The sequence below is a fragment of the Cyprinodon tularosa genome, unplaced genomic scaffold, assembly GCF_016077235.1.
Source record: "Cyprinodon tularosa strain WSP-4 unplaced genomic scaffold, ASM1607723v1 ctg665, whole genome shotgun sequence".
Classification (NCBI taxonomy): domain Eukaryota; kingdom Metazoa; phylum Chordata; class Actinopteri; order Cyprinodontiformes; family Cyprinodontidae; genus Cyprinodon; species Cyprinodon tularosa.
The window spans coordinates 300198-316676 of NW_024039413.1; the positions used below are offsets into that span (position 1 = coordinate 300198).

The 16479-nt window shown below is 40.2% G+C and overlaps 1 protein-coding gene across 3 annotated transcripts in view; it reads right to left on the reverse strand.

Moving 5' to 3' along the window:
- Positions 1-13428, reverse strand: part of LOC119771316 ((E3-independent) E2 ubiquitin-conjugating enzyme UBE2O) — a 105324-nt gene extending 91896 nt beyond the window's left edge. For 2 of the 3 annotated variants that reach the window (XM_038267186.1, XM_038267187.1), the window contains exon 1: positions 12862-13427. In XM_038267186.1, coding sequence (XP_038123114.1) covers positions 12862-13299 — 438 coding nt within the window. In that variant the 5' untranslated portion in view covers positions 13300-13427. Of the gene's footprint in view, positions 1-12861 lie in introns of all 3 variants that reach the window. The other variant, XM_038267185.1, reaches the window with a different exon arrangement.
- Positions 13429-16479: the final 3051 nt, after the last annotated feature.

Genomic DNA, 16479 nt, shown 5'->3' on the forward strand with positions numbered 1-16479 from the left:
ATTTGCCCGAAATTTGTACTCTCCCAACAAAACTACTTGCCCCGGGAGATCGGTAGATGATCGAGCCCTGAAGGGGTTCCCAAAGCGGGGCGTGGGCCCCCCTGGGAATCAGAGTCACCAAGTGTGGGGCCACAATACTGTAATAAATGAATGATGGCCTGCATACAGTAGGTAGGACTTCACTTCTTCTGGTTTTGCTTTTAGATAACATGATGATTACAGTTAAATGGAGAGAAAACTGTGTGCTAAAATTGTATGTATATCTGATTGTGTTTCTGAGCTTCCTGGCACTTGTTTAAAACCGCTAACCAGGTTTTTTTTTGTTCCAGAACGCTTAGAGGCTCGCCTTGGAAGCAGCCTCGTGTCCCAGATTATAACGTCTGTCAATCCACCTGAAGCACCTGCAAACTTCAATGCAGGAGAAAAAAAATAGGCACAAGCTCTGTTATTATACGGCACTCATTTAGAGAACAAAGAGCCTCTGGATTAAATTCAAACATGGGGAAAAAAGCAAATAGTGCTTTTGAATAAGTAAAATATATTTTCTAAGCAAAACCATAGCAATATGCATTTGTCTGAAAGACTGTAAAACCCTCCTGAAGCTGCCAATGTGTGGTTTTGGAAACATGTTAAAATACAATAAAAGCAGCTCAGTCTCCACTCTCAATCAAACATTTCAGGTATTTTTATGTCCGAGTAAAACCTGAATCAACCAGTTTATGCAGACAACTCTGAAAATGAGGGTGTTAAATCAGCAAACGTTACAGGAATCGCTTTAAAGCTACAGTGTGTAATAATTACAGGGATATAAAGTCAGAAATTTAATATATTATACATGTTATTTATCATCACCTATGAGCTCAGCCATTTAACCATAATATTTGCGTTGCCTTAGAATTCGTTATTTATAATTACATAGGAGCGGGTCTCGCAGCCATGGAGGCTGACATCTTTGTGCTACGGCAAGCGCAGAGGCAACAAACTAGCGATTGCGAGATCGCCCATTACGCTCGAAAATAACTACGGCAAGTTGAGAGAGATTAACTGAGACGGTACTGAACAGTAGATGGCAGTATTATGCCTGAGAAGCGTTTAGTCTGCCTGAAACCAAAGAAGAAGAAGAAGCAGGTATACTGCGCCTCAGTAACAAGAAAGGTGAACAAGGCGGCAGGCGTGAGTGACTTTGCAAACTGTTTGGCACTGTGTGGCCAAACATCAGACGAATGGAGGATCATGCCTACTCTGTATCACAACGAAAAGCGGCGGGCACCGAACCCCCGTCATCTAAGAAGCGGAAACACGACGAGAATAAACGCAAGCGTGACAAGAAACGACAAAAAACACGGATCAACATTGGCACGGCATTTACACGATGGAAGTCACTGATGGAGGAAAAAGGTTTTCAAAGTGACGCTCAAGTTGCCAGTTTTCTCTTGGACAGGTAATTAATCCTACACACACAATTGTCTAATATCACTGCAGTTTTTGGAGTACAGAATGCTCAGACCTGTCTAAAACAATAACATGCTGCGTGATGATGCTGTTACTCTCCAGTATACTTATTCAGCAACGTCCCTGACGTTTCACAGGTAATGATTCAGTAATTTTCTGTAAAATAATTTTCTGGATATATACCTCGGTTACTTCTCTCCGGCTCCTTTGGAGATCTTCAAGCCTTTCTTCCTCTGCTCTCACCCCGCTGGCTCCCCTCCCTCGCCTGGCCCTAGCTGCACGCCCACCCCGGCCTCTCTGCCCTCGCCCTCTTCCTCGCCTTGTAACCCCCGTGCCACAAACAAGACTTAGACTCTGTAAACGGGGAATATATATTCTTCCAGCGAACACAATCTTGCTGTTAAACTAATGACTACAATTCCTTCGTCTGTTTATATCACCATGCAAAGCAGCTCACCAAAACGTCACAACGATGTAGAAAAAATAACGGGTATATTTATTATCTTAAGTCTACATGAAATCTATACCCAGACTAATGAAATACTATCTGTAAAATTATCTATGTAAACAAACCTCATCACTTGAGAAGGTAGGTGATTCCGACGTCGTGGAAGACATTTTGTCCCCTAACGCTTGCCGTACTGTTGGGGGGGAGAAGCGGTGGGGGGGAGACGTTCATTTTGCTGCAGTCTGCAGTCTGGACGTTAGAGGTCGCTGAAAATTACACACTGTAGCTTTAAAAAAGGGAGACAACGCCATCACAGTCTTCCATTGACCTCAGAACTGGGAAATCAGAGATATAATCTCTAATTTCAACACAAAATAACCCCATCTGCTTCTGAAAGATCAGACATTTTGGGTTACAGAAAGAGATGTGTGTTAGTTTCTAAACAATACAGAAACCAGAGAAATCTGTTAGAGCTTTGGACTGTATGGAAGGCCAACAAATCACAACAGAAAGCAATAGAAAAGAATGCAAGTCTCTGTTTTCATTAATAGGAAACAAAGCAAAAGCTGATGAGAATTTAAATCATACAGGGAACAGAAGGTGGCATGATACCATTTGAAGTGGCAGAAACCAGCACATTACCATAACAGCCATCTGGTTCCAAACACAGCCGGGCTGATTCAGTCAGGATTTATTCATCTTTAATCCAACATGTTACATTTATCCAGTTTTAGGAAGTTGAAGGCATTTACAGAACCTGCTGTCCGAGTCGTTTTCCCTCATTTATTCCACCCGTCTCTCAATAACCTTTGCCATCAACAAATTTCTGTCTGCGGTGGAGTTGGCAGCACTCAGACACGCTGTGACCTTCCTTGTCATCTTTATCACCGTACTCTCCTCAACTTCTAGCCGCCCCAACCGGACGAAAGCTGCTGCCTCCACAGAGGACGAGTCCGCTGATCTGGACTCGTCCTCACTCACAAGACCAGAAAATCAATTAACCTGAGGAGACAAGACTGGTGCAGCCCCACGCACAGCAGCACACAGTGAAGGCAGGCTTATGCTCAGGTCATCTGCACGTGTGTCACAGTGAATGCAGATAAGCCCCGCCCCTTCCGCAGACACTCTGCTGCACCTCTCCCAAATTGTAGGTAGGACAGGAGGTCTCTGATTGATCAAATCTACATCCTCTCTACACGATGTGTATTTCCTGTTTGATACCTTATCAGCTTGTTTTGTTTGTATGACCGCCACTGTGGAAAATGACTCGTAAAGTTGGACTAGGTGCGTGAGAACGCTGGGAGCCTTTTTCCACCTGGATCCCCACTTTTTTCACCCTCATGTCCCTCCTTTGAAGCACAATTTGCCCGCCACTTCCTCACCACCTCGACCATATCTAAACCCACAGCTAGTCCCTGATTGTCCCCCTTGCATTGTGGCGTGGAATAACAGTGCAGACCACGCTTCAATATAAGGCATCAATCAAAAATATTTGGGGATATCTGGGGATAATAGTTGGGGAAGTGGAAGGGTTGGGCTCTAGCTGCATCCACTCCCATAGATTTCCAGTTAACCCTTGCAGGTTAGATCAACTTAAGCTTTTTTTCCTTATTTATAGCACAGAACATGAGAGCAAAGCAACATAGGGCTGGGTATTTTCACCAAAGTCCTGAATCGATTCGATTTTGATTCATAAGCCCCATTTACACTAACCGATCCATGCCGAGACCGATCCGAGCTTGGATCAGTTAACCAGGCTGAGCTCGGTTCTGACGACCGTTTACACATCATGCTATCTCGGTTCATTGCCTCCTAGTGATGATCTGCGGTATTACTGCCAGTATTGAAGGAGGAAATCAAGCAGTTGGTGGCAGTAATGCAACAAAAATTGTTTGCCAACCGCCATAAAACACAAGAAGAAGAAGACGAAGAAGGAGGGAATCAAGCAAATCAAAATGGCGGTGCTCGTCACATTCAGAAAGTTATGCTTGATTATTATTGCTGTACTTCGGGTGTTTATTATTTAAAATGCCATTATTTAAAACGTTGTTTGGAGAAGATTTCGATTGTTGTTTATAGTTGAAGAAGAAGTCATTCTTCTTCTTCTGTTTCAGGAGCGACATTACCGCCAACTAGTGGAATGGAGTGTGAATCGGGATGTGCAGCCAGACAGAGTTGACGCGTTCTGCTCATGCGCTCTTGTTACCAGAGAACCGAGCCAGGGAAAAACCGAGCCGAGCCCACCTCTGGAACTGGTCTGCAGTTAGCTCGGTCCGGTTGTGTCTAGCTCGGTTCAGTTTGCTTTCCATTTACACTCGATAAGTTATCTCAGTTACTGAGCTCGGACCGGTCTCGGCACGGTTTTTCAAGGGTAGTGTAAATGAGGCTATAGGGTTCTAAATCGATTAATTTCGATTTGATCTGTTTTTACAATAATGAAAGTAGTCCAACTGTTTCAAAATACTCATGTATTTTGTTTTTTCCTGTCACATTAAACACAAAGTGCAAACTTGTAAATCAGACAGTTTAAACATGAGATTTGAATAAAACTGTCTCAAAAGTGCAAACTTGTTTGTGAAAAGTGAAAAAGTGAAGCCTCACTCTAGCAAACAGACGTGACACAGCAGACATGCATGAGCTGCATTATCTTCAATGCACAATCCATATTTGCAGCGTTGTCTGTAACAGCTACAGGGGGTTTTCTGGTCAGCCCCCAATTTTTTTATATCTTCAGTCAACCTATTGGCTATATTTGCAGCTGTCTGGCTTGAAGTCATCTTGAGCGCATCTTTCCTGCTAATTTAAATGTGAACGTCACGTGGGACACTATAAAATGAATCGATCTCATTCCCTGGACATTGATTTTGCAAAAATGCATCGATTTTTTTACCCAGCCCTAATATTGACCAATATAAAAAAAGGATATTTCTTATTTTAACGTAATACTGAAAATAAAGAGAATGCTGCTAAAAGCACAAGTGAATATTTCAATTATTCCATAACAAACCATTTCTACAAAATAACAGTGAGAAAAAGAAAACTCAGACATTTTATACAGTGTAACACCCCTAATTGAGCTGCAAACTACGCACAGCTCAGAAAACGTCACCATTCAAACCCTGCAAACATTTCCTTCCAGCTTCAAAGAACCTTAAAGTGACAGAAACACATATTTACATCGCCCAACTGTAATACAATAACGCTTACTTACAATCAGTTCACAAAGGTCAGGTATTTAAAAAAAAGAAAGAAAGGTAATTAAACAATACGTTGATCAGTTTTATGTTCTCAGCTGGAGAAAAGACTAAACTCATCTCTACTCTGTGGGTAAAATATAATCCCAAAATAATCTCTCCGTATAAATTTATTTTTTTTTTTTTACCTGCATTGCGACACACATCCCAGGTGCTGGGAAAATAAAATCATCCAGCATAATTGCAGTAATTTGTTTTTCTAACATTATTAAGTCGGTGCTCCTTTCAGGTGTCCCAGTTTCTAAACCCACCAACTCATGTTATATAACTGAACAGGCCTTGGTTATTAAAAACTGCTGAAGATGTTGGAGCAGAAGTGATCGAAAGTTGTGCACAGACGACTGATCCCAGCCGGCAGTCATGTCTTATTTGCTACAACCTAGAAGCAAAGTTTATTTCCATAGTTACGCTAACCACATTCGCAGGACATACAACCCAGAGGAACAAAAGGTAACAAGAGATTTCCCTTCAATTTTACTTATGGAAAAAAAAAATCTGTGAGAAACTGCAACACAATTACAAGCTCTTAACAGTTTCTTTAATTAATAAATTCCTGCAAATGATGTGTTCTAACTTATTTCCATGTAAATAAAGCGAAATTAGAGTCGGAGATTAAGATCCTGCCGGTCTGACAGGCTTCACCATTAGGGGTGGGCGATATTTATCGAACATATTCGATGTATCTCGAGTTTCCCCATGCGGAATAGTTAAAATGGCTCCATCGCAACCATTGAGTACAAATTCGCATGACAACTAGGGGTGTGGGAAAAAATTCTTTTTTGCGGTATAGATGGTGATAGGAACCCCTTTTTCATCATTCTATCTCTATTCTCCCACTCTGCAGAATCTGTTAGTTCAATCTCTAACGTTCTGCTCTCTCTGCTTTTTCTCATAGTAGCTTCATCTGGTCTGTTCCTGTTTGGCTGTGACTCCATCCTGGAGAGAAATATTAGCTGTGCTGCTGCCATCAACACCTTTGTTTCTAGATGTTGAAGATCGGCCCGTTTTTTCAATGTGGTCCTGTTTCTCTGACTGCCTGGCTGTGTGTTTCCTGGAAGGGGCCGCCTTTTACAGCTGCTTTTTCTATCTCTGCTTCTGTCTCCTTGAACCCCAGTGGGCCTCAGCAGATGGCCGCTCACACTGAGACCGGTTCTGCTGGAGGTATCTTCCTTTTAAAAGGGTTTTTTTTCCTTTCCACTGTCGCTACAAGCATGCTTAGTGTGCATTGACTCGTTGCTTTCGAATCAATGAGTCGATGCAATCAACTGGTTTTCCTTAGGTGGAAAACGTTGCATATAATAAGATCCTTTAAGATGACGTGTTTTGAATTGGTGCTATAGAAATAAACTGAATTGAATTGAATTAATAAAATCTGGAAAAGAAAAAAAGAAATTAAGACGATAGGATTTGCATTTATATGACTCCATGGCATCTCTTTGGCTTCATTATTACATAAAATTTGGAAGGTTTGGATCCATCTGAGCTCATCGATTTAGGATTTTATCATAAACATTTTTATGTTTAAGCATGAGAGAGAGAGATGACAGACGTGGTCTGGGGAAGTAAAGTAAACATGTGTGAGCGTATTGAAGGAGATTTTTCAGAATGATGCATCATGTTTGTTGGCAAAATCATATTAAGCATTTACATCATACTTTGCTCCTCTAGCCCCCATCATTGACTGTTTTCAGATCAAATTTTTTATTTTATTTTATTTTTACATGTATAATAGTGCAGCCACGTAATTTCCAGCTCTGGTGATTGATTCCACTGCTTGGCTTTCACTGCATAGTTCATTCTGCTGCTCAGCTCTCAGTCAGCAGAACCTTGATCTCCAAACTGCTAAAAGTCTCTCTCTCCGTCTTCACTGCCATGTTTATGAATGAACACTTTCTGTAGGTCTAATAGGAGTCTGTTTGCTTTCTAATGAGCTGGAACATCATCATACGCCCATTTTTCCACCATATCACAGCCAACGTGTTTTTAGTGTTTATATCATTATAAGCGAACCTTCAGAGAGTGTGGTGGTTCAATCAGTCAGGCATTGTGTTCCTAGCTTGTCTGTAAACTAGAGATAAAGCTTAAAATCAGCCAGCTTGTTTTTCTCAAATAGAAAACAACTAGTCAATAAAATGGCCAACTGAGTGGAAAGATCTATGCTGAAAGGATTCAAGTTAAATGTGTGCAGATTTCTGATGTGCTTCTAAACGATATGCATCCTAAACTTTCAGTCAATACAACAAAACCATGAAAAATACATGGTTCCCAACCGGTTCAGCTTCTGACCAACAAAAAAATGATCGGTCGAATCGTCAAAGTCAAATCAAAAATAGGGTTTAACAATAAAAAATGCAATTATTTTAAACCATTATTGTGATTTTATCAACATTTTATTTTGCACAAAGCACAAGTATGTAGACTAGGGGTAACTAATTAAAAATCAGCGGGGTCCGAATAAAGAAAATCAACCAGTAAAGGTCTGGAGACATTTTTAAATATAATCTGTTACTTTAAACTGAATTTAACACTGAAATAAAATGAGGTTTTAATGCATCCATGTTAGACATTGAATTTGTAAATAAAAAAATTATTTTTCCATTTTAAAATCTAAAGTGTTTTTTGAAGTAGAGAACAACAATCATTCAGTTTGGTATATAAACAATTTCCTGATTCACATATTTTATAAAACACCTGAACTGAGTTTTTGTTTTTTCTGTCTTAATGTTGGCAGTGGGCTTTAGGCTGCCCTGCAAGGCTTTAAACCTGGGTTTAACCGGAGACTAAGCCACTCCAGGCTCATTCATGAGCTTATATACCTATTCCCAAAAACTAAGAATGTTTAATTAAACGATTGGATGTAAACTATTATTACTTCTACATACCAGGAAGCAGATTTCTCATCTCAATCAAAATATTTATTTTATACTAAGAGCCTTAAAATTTTAATCAAATCCAGTTAAAACGCCAAAGAGCGCCTCTCATAATTAAAAAAAAAAAATTCTAATCTCAGGCTTGGATGAAGAGATGCTGAGTTTGGAAGCAAAGAACAAACATAGTTGTAACAAACCATGGATGATCCTAATTATCCACGTTACAAACATCCACAACAAAAGGAAAATATTTGGGCAGAAACTGAGCATATGCTGGATGATTGTGTCAATCCTAACTGTCAATCATTCTGGTGATGTTTACGTAAGGCCATCCTACGTGCTACTACCGTTAGCTATCTTTTTCCGCGCATGCGAACTTTCAGGCGTGTATCTGTGGTGAGTGACTGTTTCAGACAGTCGTTGAAGCTCACCTTTCTCACCGTGGTTCTTTGAAAACGTCCGAGGGAGAAAAAGTGTCTACGAAGTGTATGAGAAGAAAAGAAAAGCTTCAGAAGAGGCAGATATATCCCAGGACGCAAAGCATTATGGGATTTACTGTCACAGCAGCCCACTGTCGCCATAGGCTGCCGCTGATAGCGGCAACTAATAACAAAGATGGCGCAGGCACCAGGGACAGTGGACCAATGGGGAAGTGATCATTTGTCCGAACGGCCAGTTAACAGAGTTTGCTATAAAGTCCACTATATAATCCCTGATCTATACTGTGGACATTAAGGCACAGTAAGCTTGTACGAGCTATGAGAACAGCAACTTCTAAACAGAGCGTGCACGAGGAGAAATTGGCTTGTTCACTCTCTCACACGTGTATTCTTTTTTTTAAGTGGAGAGGGTGGGTCTTTTAAAAAATTAACCCTTTATTATACTGGACTTCAACCTACCTTCTCTGACATATTTGTGTTTCAATGGCTCTACAGAGAACAGCTGGATTTATACTGAAACTCAAAGCAGTTACCAAGGAGGATCCACCTTTAGCTAACTGGTTTCACAAGTTTTATTCAAGTGTGTCACAATAAAGGCAGGATTTCCTGATATCTGCCACTTCGATTATTGTTCAGTGGTACATCTCATGTAGGGGCTTATCTTCTATTGAAGGAGCCACTGGCACCATCTACTCTGTTCTTCCACATTGTCTGAGACATATAGCTTTATATATATATATAGCAAGCCAGTCGATGGGAAAGAAGGAGAAGACGATGAGAAAAAGAGAGCAGAGAAAGTGTGGACTGCTGGAAGAACTGCGGTGAACTGGTGAAAGAAAAGTGAAATGGCGTGCTCAAAGATGACCCTGCACATTTAGAGGATGTTTGGCTCAACCTGCTGCTGTGAAGCAGGATTCTCCACCATGAACAGAATCAACAATAAATCTGGATCCAGGCTCAAAATGAGCTCCTTGATATGTGCTTGAGAATGGCTTAGTCTCTGGTTAAACCCAGGTTTAAAGCCTTGCAGGGCAGCCTAAAGCCCACTGCCAACATTAAGACAGAAAAAAGAAAGAAAAAAAATAACAGTCAGTTCAGGTGTTTTATAAAATATGTGTAAAATCAGGAAATTTTCTTTACACCTTCTCATTTAAAGAGTTTTTCTTTATTTTCATGACTGAAACTGTAGATTCACACTGAAGGCACCAAAACTATGAATTATCACATGGATTTATATAGTTAACAAAAAAGTGTGAAACAAATGAAATATGTCTTATATTCTAGGTTCTTCAGAGTAGCCACCTTTTGCTTTGATTACTGCTTCACACACTCTTATCATTCGCTTGATGAACTTCCAGAGGTAACTTACTTAGGTAGGTGGCAGTAGTGTTCTTTACAAACATAGATGCCTCCAGTAAAGCACATTCAAATGAAAATTACTATTAATTAAAAACATTTATTTATGGAACAGTATGTAATAATTTCATATTTAAAGTACTTTTAGATGATTGAATTCTGAATATGAAGCAGGCTTTTCCTTTAAAGGCTGAAATAAAAAGATCCAGAAGCATTAAAAGACTAATTGTTAAAGCGAAAATGTAAAGACGAACAATATACGCTCATAACTGCACAGAGAAGGTTTTGATGACAGCCTTTTTCAGGTCATGGGGTGTCTGAACGTTATTGTTGAAGTAACTCTGGAAAACCTTTGTTCTGACTGAATGAGCAACCAGAACTTTACTCATTCAGCTCCAAACTAACAATAACGCTGCAAAGCAGCACCATGAGAGGCTTCTTTCTCCTGGTCCCATCCAGAAGATGAGAGCAGGCTGCTTGGATTTTCCACACACATTTCCACTGGACCTGATGACCTCTCATTATAGCTTAGGAGAGCATGAGAAAAGCTGATGAACAGACTAGAAGCAGGTGCTTCCCCATTTCTTAATTAAGCAGGAGGACAATGCACCACCTGAAACGGGTTCAACAGGAACTGCTCTTTTCAATCATGACAGCAGATCTGGAACGGCAACACAATCATAGCCTTAAAATTAAAGTCAATGACTGGAAGCAACATGGAGGTCAACTGCTTTCCAGATTGGTGACCATTAGTGAATCTGGGTCATGTTTGTTTACCATATAGATATGTAAACAGCCATATTGTTTTCTGTCAACAGCCCTCCACCAGCAATCAATGTTTGATGTCAACATCGGTTCTGATGGAGGCTCGGTTTCTGTGCGTTTGTCCAGGACTGTCCAGGAGCATAGACGGTTCTAGGCAGGGGCCAACAGGGGCCAGCACCCCTCCTGGCCCCTGTACTTAAACCATACACTACAAAAAATTGACATACAAGTCAATTTTCTTGAAAAAAAAAGGGTATATTTTGCATCAATTTGAACGGGTGTGTAAGACAAGATCTTTTCAATATACAATAAAAAAGAAAATCCCTCTACTTATTTCAAGTAGTTTATATGCAATTATCTTATTTTGAGGGAAAAATGCTATTTTCTTTGGCATAACATCTTATTTACCCGCTCATTTTGAGGAGTTTTTACATTTTAGATTACTTTTTGCTGTGTCATACACAATAAATCATACGATTATATCCATCGACATAATGGAATTCCCTCAAATGTTAGATCCTGTTTTGAGATTTATATACTTTTTGTTATGAGAATATCTGTCATGATTTCAAGAAGTCTTGCAAAGTGCAAATGCCTCACTGCATTGACAGATTATTGCACTTATTTTAAGTCGAATCCTCTCGAAAGCGATCCTCTCTCGCTTCCATACGCGAGCCTGATTAGATACAAACACTGAGATATAACCAGGTCTTTATCATTGTTATTTTTGTTCTGTGTCGCCATTAAAAACAACGGCCCCACCCCACCGGGCCAATGGGGGCCGGTGCCCCTGTAGATCATGTCCTGGCCCCTGTACTGAAGACATAATACTCAAAGAAATTCTAATGATGATATGCGCTGGAGCAGACATGGTTACTGATGCATCCTTTGGATCTATTTAATTCATTTTCTATTACAATTTCTGGTTTACTAATTATTTAAAACAATTAAGTGATAGCTTCAGTGCTATTGAGATTGGATCCCAGTTTTTATCTCCTAAATGTTTTTTTTTTAACAAATAAAAACAAAATACTCTGATTTTTACAGCTGAATTTCAGGGTTTTTTTTCTTCTAATTCTGATTTTATAGAAAACTGTAATTTTAACTTAAATTTAGACATTTATATAGCTATGGGATCCGTCCTGCTCAAACAGATAATGTAATTATGGTCCTAAAGCTACTTATTTCTATCTTTAACTCACCAAATAATGCTAATACACATCTTTAAAAAATGCTTTAGGACTTATGTCAGGGAATTATTAGGCTTTTTACATTTTCTTTGTTAAACTGCTTCTCTGACGTCATCATCAGTCATGCTCAGAGCAGTCCGGCAAAATATGATTAAACCATATTTATCTGCATTTTAGTTGTTTCTTTTTTTAGATTACGCACTATATACCATAATAATAACACCAAACGAAAACATACAACTCAAACAGACTAGATTTATGTTTAGATCTAAAGCCGAAAACGTTAGCCACCGGAAGTAGCGTAGGCTCCCATTTCCGGTGCAGATTGCACAGAGACGGGTGATAAAACAGGATTTTAAGGCATTTGTTTTCTCAGGAAATACATAGTTAACCTTTAACATATTATTTTTTAGTACCTTCACTATCTTTGGTGAAGGAAAACGTCATTTAGGTATTTTTAACAAAGTAAAATCAAGGGTGACCCGGATGTATATCTGGATAGGCAAATGAGCTGATGGCGCATGCGCAGAACAGCGCTTCCGGGACGGATCGGGTTTTGACACCAAAAAGCTGCTTCCCTACAACTTTAATTAAACCTATTTGAATGGAAATGTTACGTCATGCAGCTCTCTTAATATATACAAATCTGATTTGTATGTTTCATGCTTTTCTGTGCCTCCATGAAAATACGCTTCAGCCCCCTGATAAAGTTCGTCTAGAACCGCCCCTGTCCAGGAGGCAGCCCCCCCCCCCCCCCCCCCCCCCCCCTGAGCCTGGTCACACCCAGCGGAGGGACAATGATGAGCTGATCAATGAGTGTGGATCTATTAGCTGGACGCGGTTCGCTGTGTTTAATTGATGTGCTTCCAGAAGCAGCTGAGGCGCGAGACAGAGAGCTACGCTGCTAGCTAGCTAGTGTGTTAGCCAATTAGCGAGCTAGGTTTGTAGTTACAGGCAGATGGATTAAAGGAGCCTGGTTCCTGACTGACTGTTTTATCTCCTCCAGAAACACCCAGAATAATGAGCGACATTAGGGGTCAGGCTGCGACAGCCCCCGCTGCCAGAAAAAGCTGCTGCAGGTGGTACCTTTGTCTCTCGGATGTCCTGCTTGGCTCCTTCAGGGTACCACTGCACGCGGACAAATCCCCTACCGAGAGGCCGGCTCGGGGTGTCCACGGCACTCTCAGTGTCCGAACCGCCCGGCGCTCGTCCTCCTCCTCCTCCTCCACCACCTCCTCCGCCGCCGCCTCTCCCTCCGCCATCATCGACGTCCGAATCAGAGTTAAAATCCTCCTCTCCGTGGATCATCCGTACGACGCCATACCGGACCGAGCCGCGATACCGCCCCGATACCAGGTCGTGGGAGAACAACAGCCGCTGGGAGCCGTTGGCCGTGGGAGACAGAGCCATGGATGGAGGCTCGGATCCCGGGCTCGGTGCGGGAGAAAGGCCGTGTGTCGGTGAGGATGCCGCGGCTGTTTGGTCCGTAGCTGCCGCTGCATCCGATGCTACAGAGTCTGCCATCGCTGCTGCTGTCAAGAAGAGATGTAAGGAGCGCGAGGATGACGGTGGAGATGAAAAGGCTGAAACTGGAAGCAGCGAGGTGCACGTGTTTACGTAGCTACGGAGGGAGACGTAGTCTGTGGCTGTTAGGGCGTCATCACGCAGTATCCCTGTACGGCCACCAGGGAGCGCCCTTAAACACAATTGATCTCTATTTATTCACTGGAAGCCATCGTCCGCCATGCTGGTACTCCCACTGAGAAAAAATGCCTACATGTGAAACATTTGGCTCCAAAACATACGGAAGAGGATTAGGGCCACTGAAGAAATAAAAAAAAAATGAACTGATTTTTAAATATTATTTCAGTTTAATATGGAAATAAGTCAGAATTCTGACTTTTTTTCATATTAAACTGAAATAAAATTTAAAAAATCAGTTACATTTTTTAATTTTTCGGTGGCCTAAATCCTCTTCCGTAAAAACAAGCAGTTTTTCAGCTGTAGGGAGATGTTTCACAGGTAATTTCAATCAGTGTCTGCGTGTTCATACATGTATGTATAGTTTTTTTAAATTATCAGATTATTGTTGTAACTAAGAGCAAAAAGCAAAATATGAATTTGGTGTTTCCTGTTATTTTACCAATTGATTTGATTTTGTTAGTGTAGAAACCGAAGCTCTGGGGAATTATCTAAAGGCTAATGCACAGACACAGAATAAAATTATATGGCATCATGCATACACAATAAGCAAATAAAAAAATACAATATAATTAAGAGACATGTGCTTGCAATTCAGTCTTTATATAAAACCTTAAAATTATATGTAAGATGTAATTACCACAGCAATGTTATAAATACATGCTTAACTAGGGAGTACCAAAATGGCGGTGCTGATCGCCTGTTGGTTGTACAGGGTGGAGTGAAGCCACCGGCCACCATATTGGTACTCCCTAGTTACACCGGTTGCAATGTAAACAATCTGTGCGCTACAGGGAAGAAATATTTTTTTTTTTTAAATGCATCAGAAAAATGGCTAAAATGTTTTATTGTTTGGAGCAAGATAAAAAGAAGGTGGAAAACACTTTTATCCTTTGAGCAGCATCTGCTATAGTAACCCATAAAAAATATACAATATGAACTATAACAATTTGTCACAACTGAAGAAAAAAAAGTCTTGAAATACATTTTTTCTTAGTTCCTTATTCTCTTAATAATCTTTGGAAATCCTCTCTGCCTAAATCATTTAAAGTTAAAGTCCTGGTCAGCGAGGAATAATCAATGCATCATTATTTAGTGTGAGATGATGTAATATTCACTCGCCTCAGGATAGCAAATGCTTGAAGCTAAAGTGAAAACTGGCCATGCTCTCCTTTCTGATCCAATTTGCTAAAACCTGGCTGACTTTTCTGGGACACTTGACATATTTTTCTCCGATCATCAGTTGGTTATTAAATTTGGAGAAGAAATCCCAACAAAACCCGAAAATAAATAATATACACAGACTTATACCAGCTGGATAGTGTTAATTCCACACGATGTAATTCTAAAAAATTAAATATTTAGACTTAAATGCTTTAAAGGACAAATTCGGTCAGAAAGGAATAATCAATGGATCATTATTTATACCTAAAACTAAAATGTTTACAGTGATTTAATGAATTTAGTGTTAGTAAAAAAATAAAAATAATAATTTTCTTGCGATCATGGTGCGGTAAGCCTAGCACCATTCTCCCCGCTTTACAAGCAAAATCAATGGGAACTACTAGACACATCTGCAATCAACAACAGTTATTGAAGATTTCCAGAGGACTTCACCATTGAAATTCACCAGAGCTATAGTGAAACTGACAATGCCCACGTGCATGGCAGCTGGATGCTGGAATACATCGGGTAAATGTGAAAAAAAAAGAGTTATGCCACCTTTCTGATTCCTGATCCTCCACGGACGGGTTGGTCGTTGGATCGCCAACTTGAAGAGGGAGGATTTGCCATCGAACTTCTGGCCAGAGAAAAAACCCGTAATATGTAGCCAACATTTGGAAGAAGAATGTTTTCAAGATGACTTGGATAATAGCGCGTTGTGACAAACACCAGATACAGCACTGGGACTTGATCAACAGCCGATACCGCACCGCGACGTCACAGACCAGTAGGTGGCAGTAGTGTTCTTTGACAAACATGGATGCCTCCAGTAAAGCACATTCACATGAAAATTACTCTGAATTAAAAACACTGATCATTTATTGAACAGGATGGAATAATTTTATATCTAAAGGACTTTCAGAAGTTTGAATTCTGAATATAACCTGGTTGTTGTTATAATTACACAAAATGTCTTCTTTTTTTGGTTGTTTGTATTGTTCTCTACCTGACCGAAAAGCTGTCATTGTTTTGAACGTGTTAGTTTAAGAACGGTAGCCCCTCCTTTTTATTTCTTCTTTTATGGTTTTGTCTTTAAAATGTTTGCGTCCCTTAGGCCCTCCCCTTTTGTCATGTTGTCCTGCGGGAGAGGTGTGTCCTATTTATTTCCTATCTAAATACTTCCAGTTTATTTATAGATTTATTAAGTTAATTTCTGTTATGTATTTTTGTTTGTGTAGGACTGGGAGCGGGCAGCTTGTGAAATGATTGCTTTTCTCTTTAATGTTTTCGTCAGGTATGTTGTGTAAAGAAGGTTTATTTTGTTTAATGTTGTGAGACATGATCGCCCCTTTTGTCATGTTGTCCTGCGGGAGAGGACTTGGAGCGGGCAGCTTGTAAAACGATTGCTTTTCTCTTTAATGTTTTCGTCAGAATAAATCGAAGAAAGCCAAACCGAGTCACGGCCTGACTAATTACCAATAACCAGCACAACGCAGAAGGGAACCGGTTACACATGGATGCCTCCAGTAAAGCACATTCACATGAAAATTACTCTGAATTAAAAACATTTATTGAACAGGATGGAATAATTTCATATTTAAAGTACTTTCTGAAGCTTGACTTCTGAATATGAGCGGACTTTTCCTTTAAATGATAAAATTAGTTCAGTTCAATTCAAGATTACGTTTTGATGTTTTTATTTCTTCAATGAGTCGGTGTGAATGTTTTTATGGTGTTTGTGTCACATTAGGAATTACTCCTGCTTCTAACCTTATGCTGTGGATTTGTCACATAAATAAAGTTCAGTGCCTTTAGTGCTGCAGCTTGAGCGCTGATGAG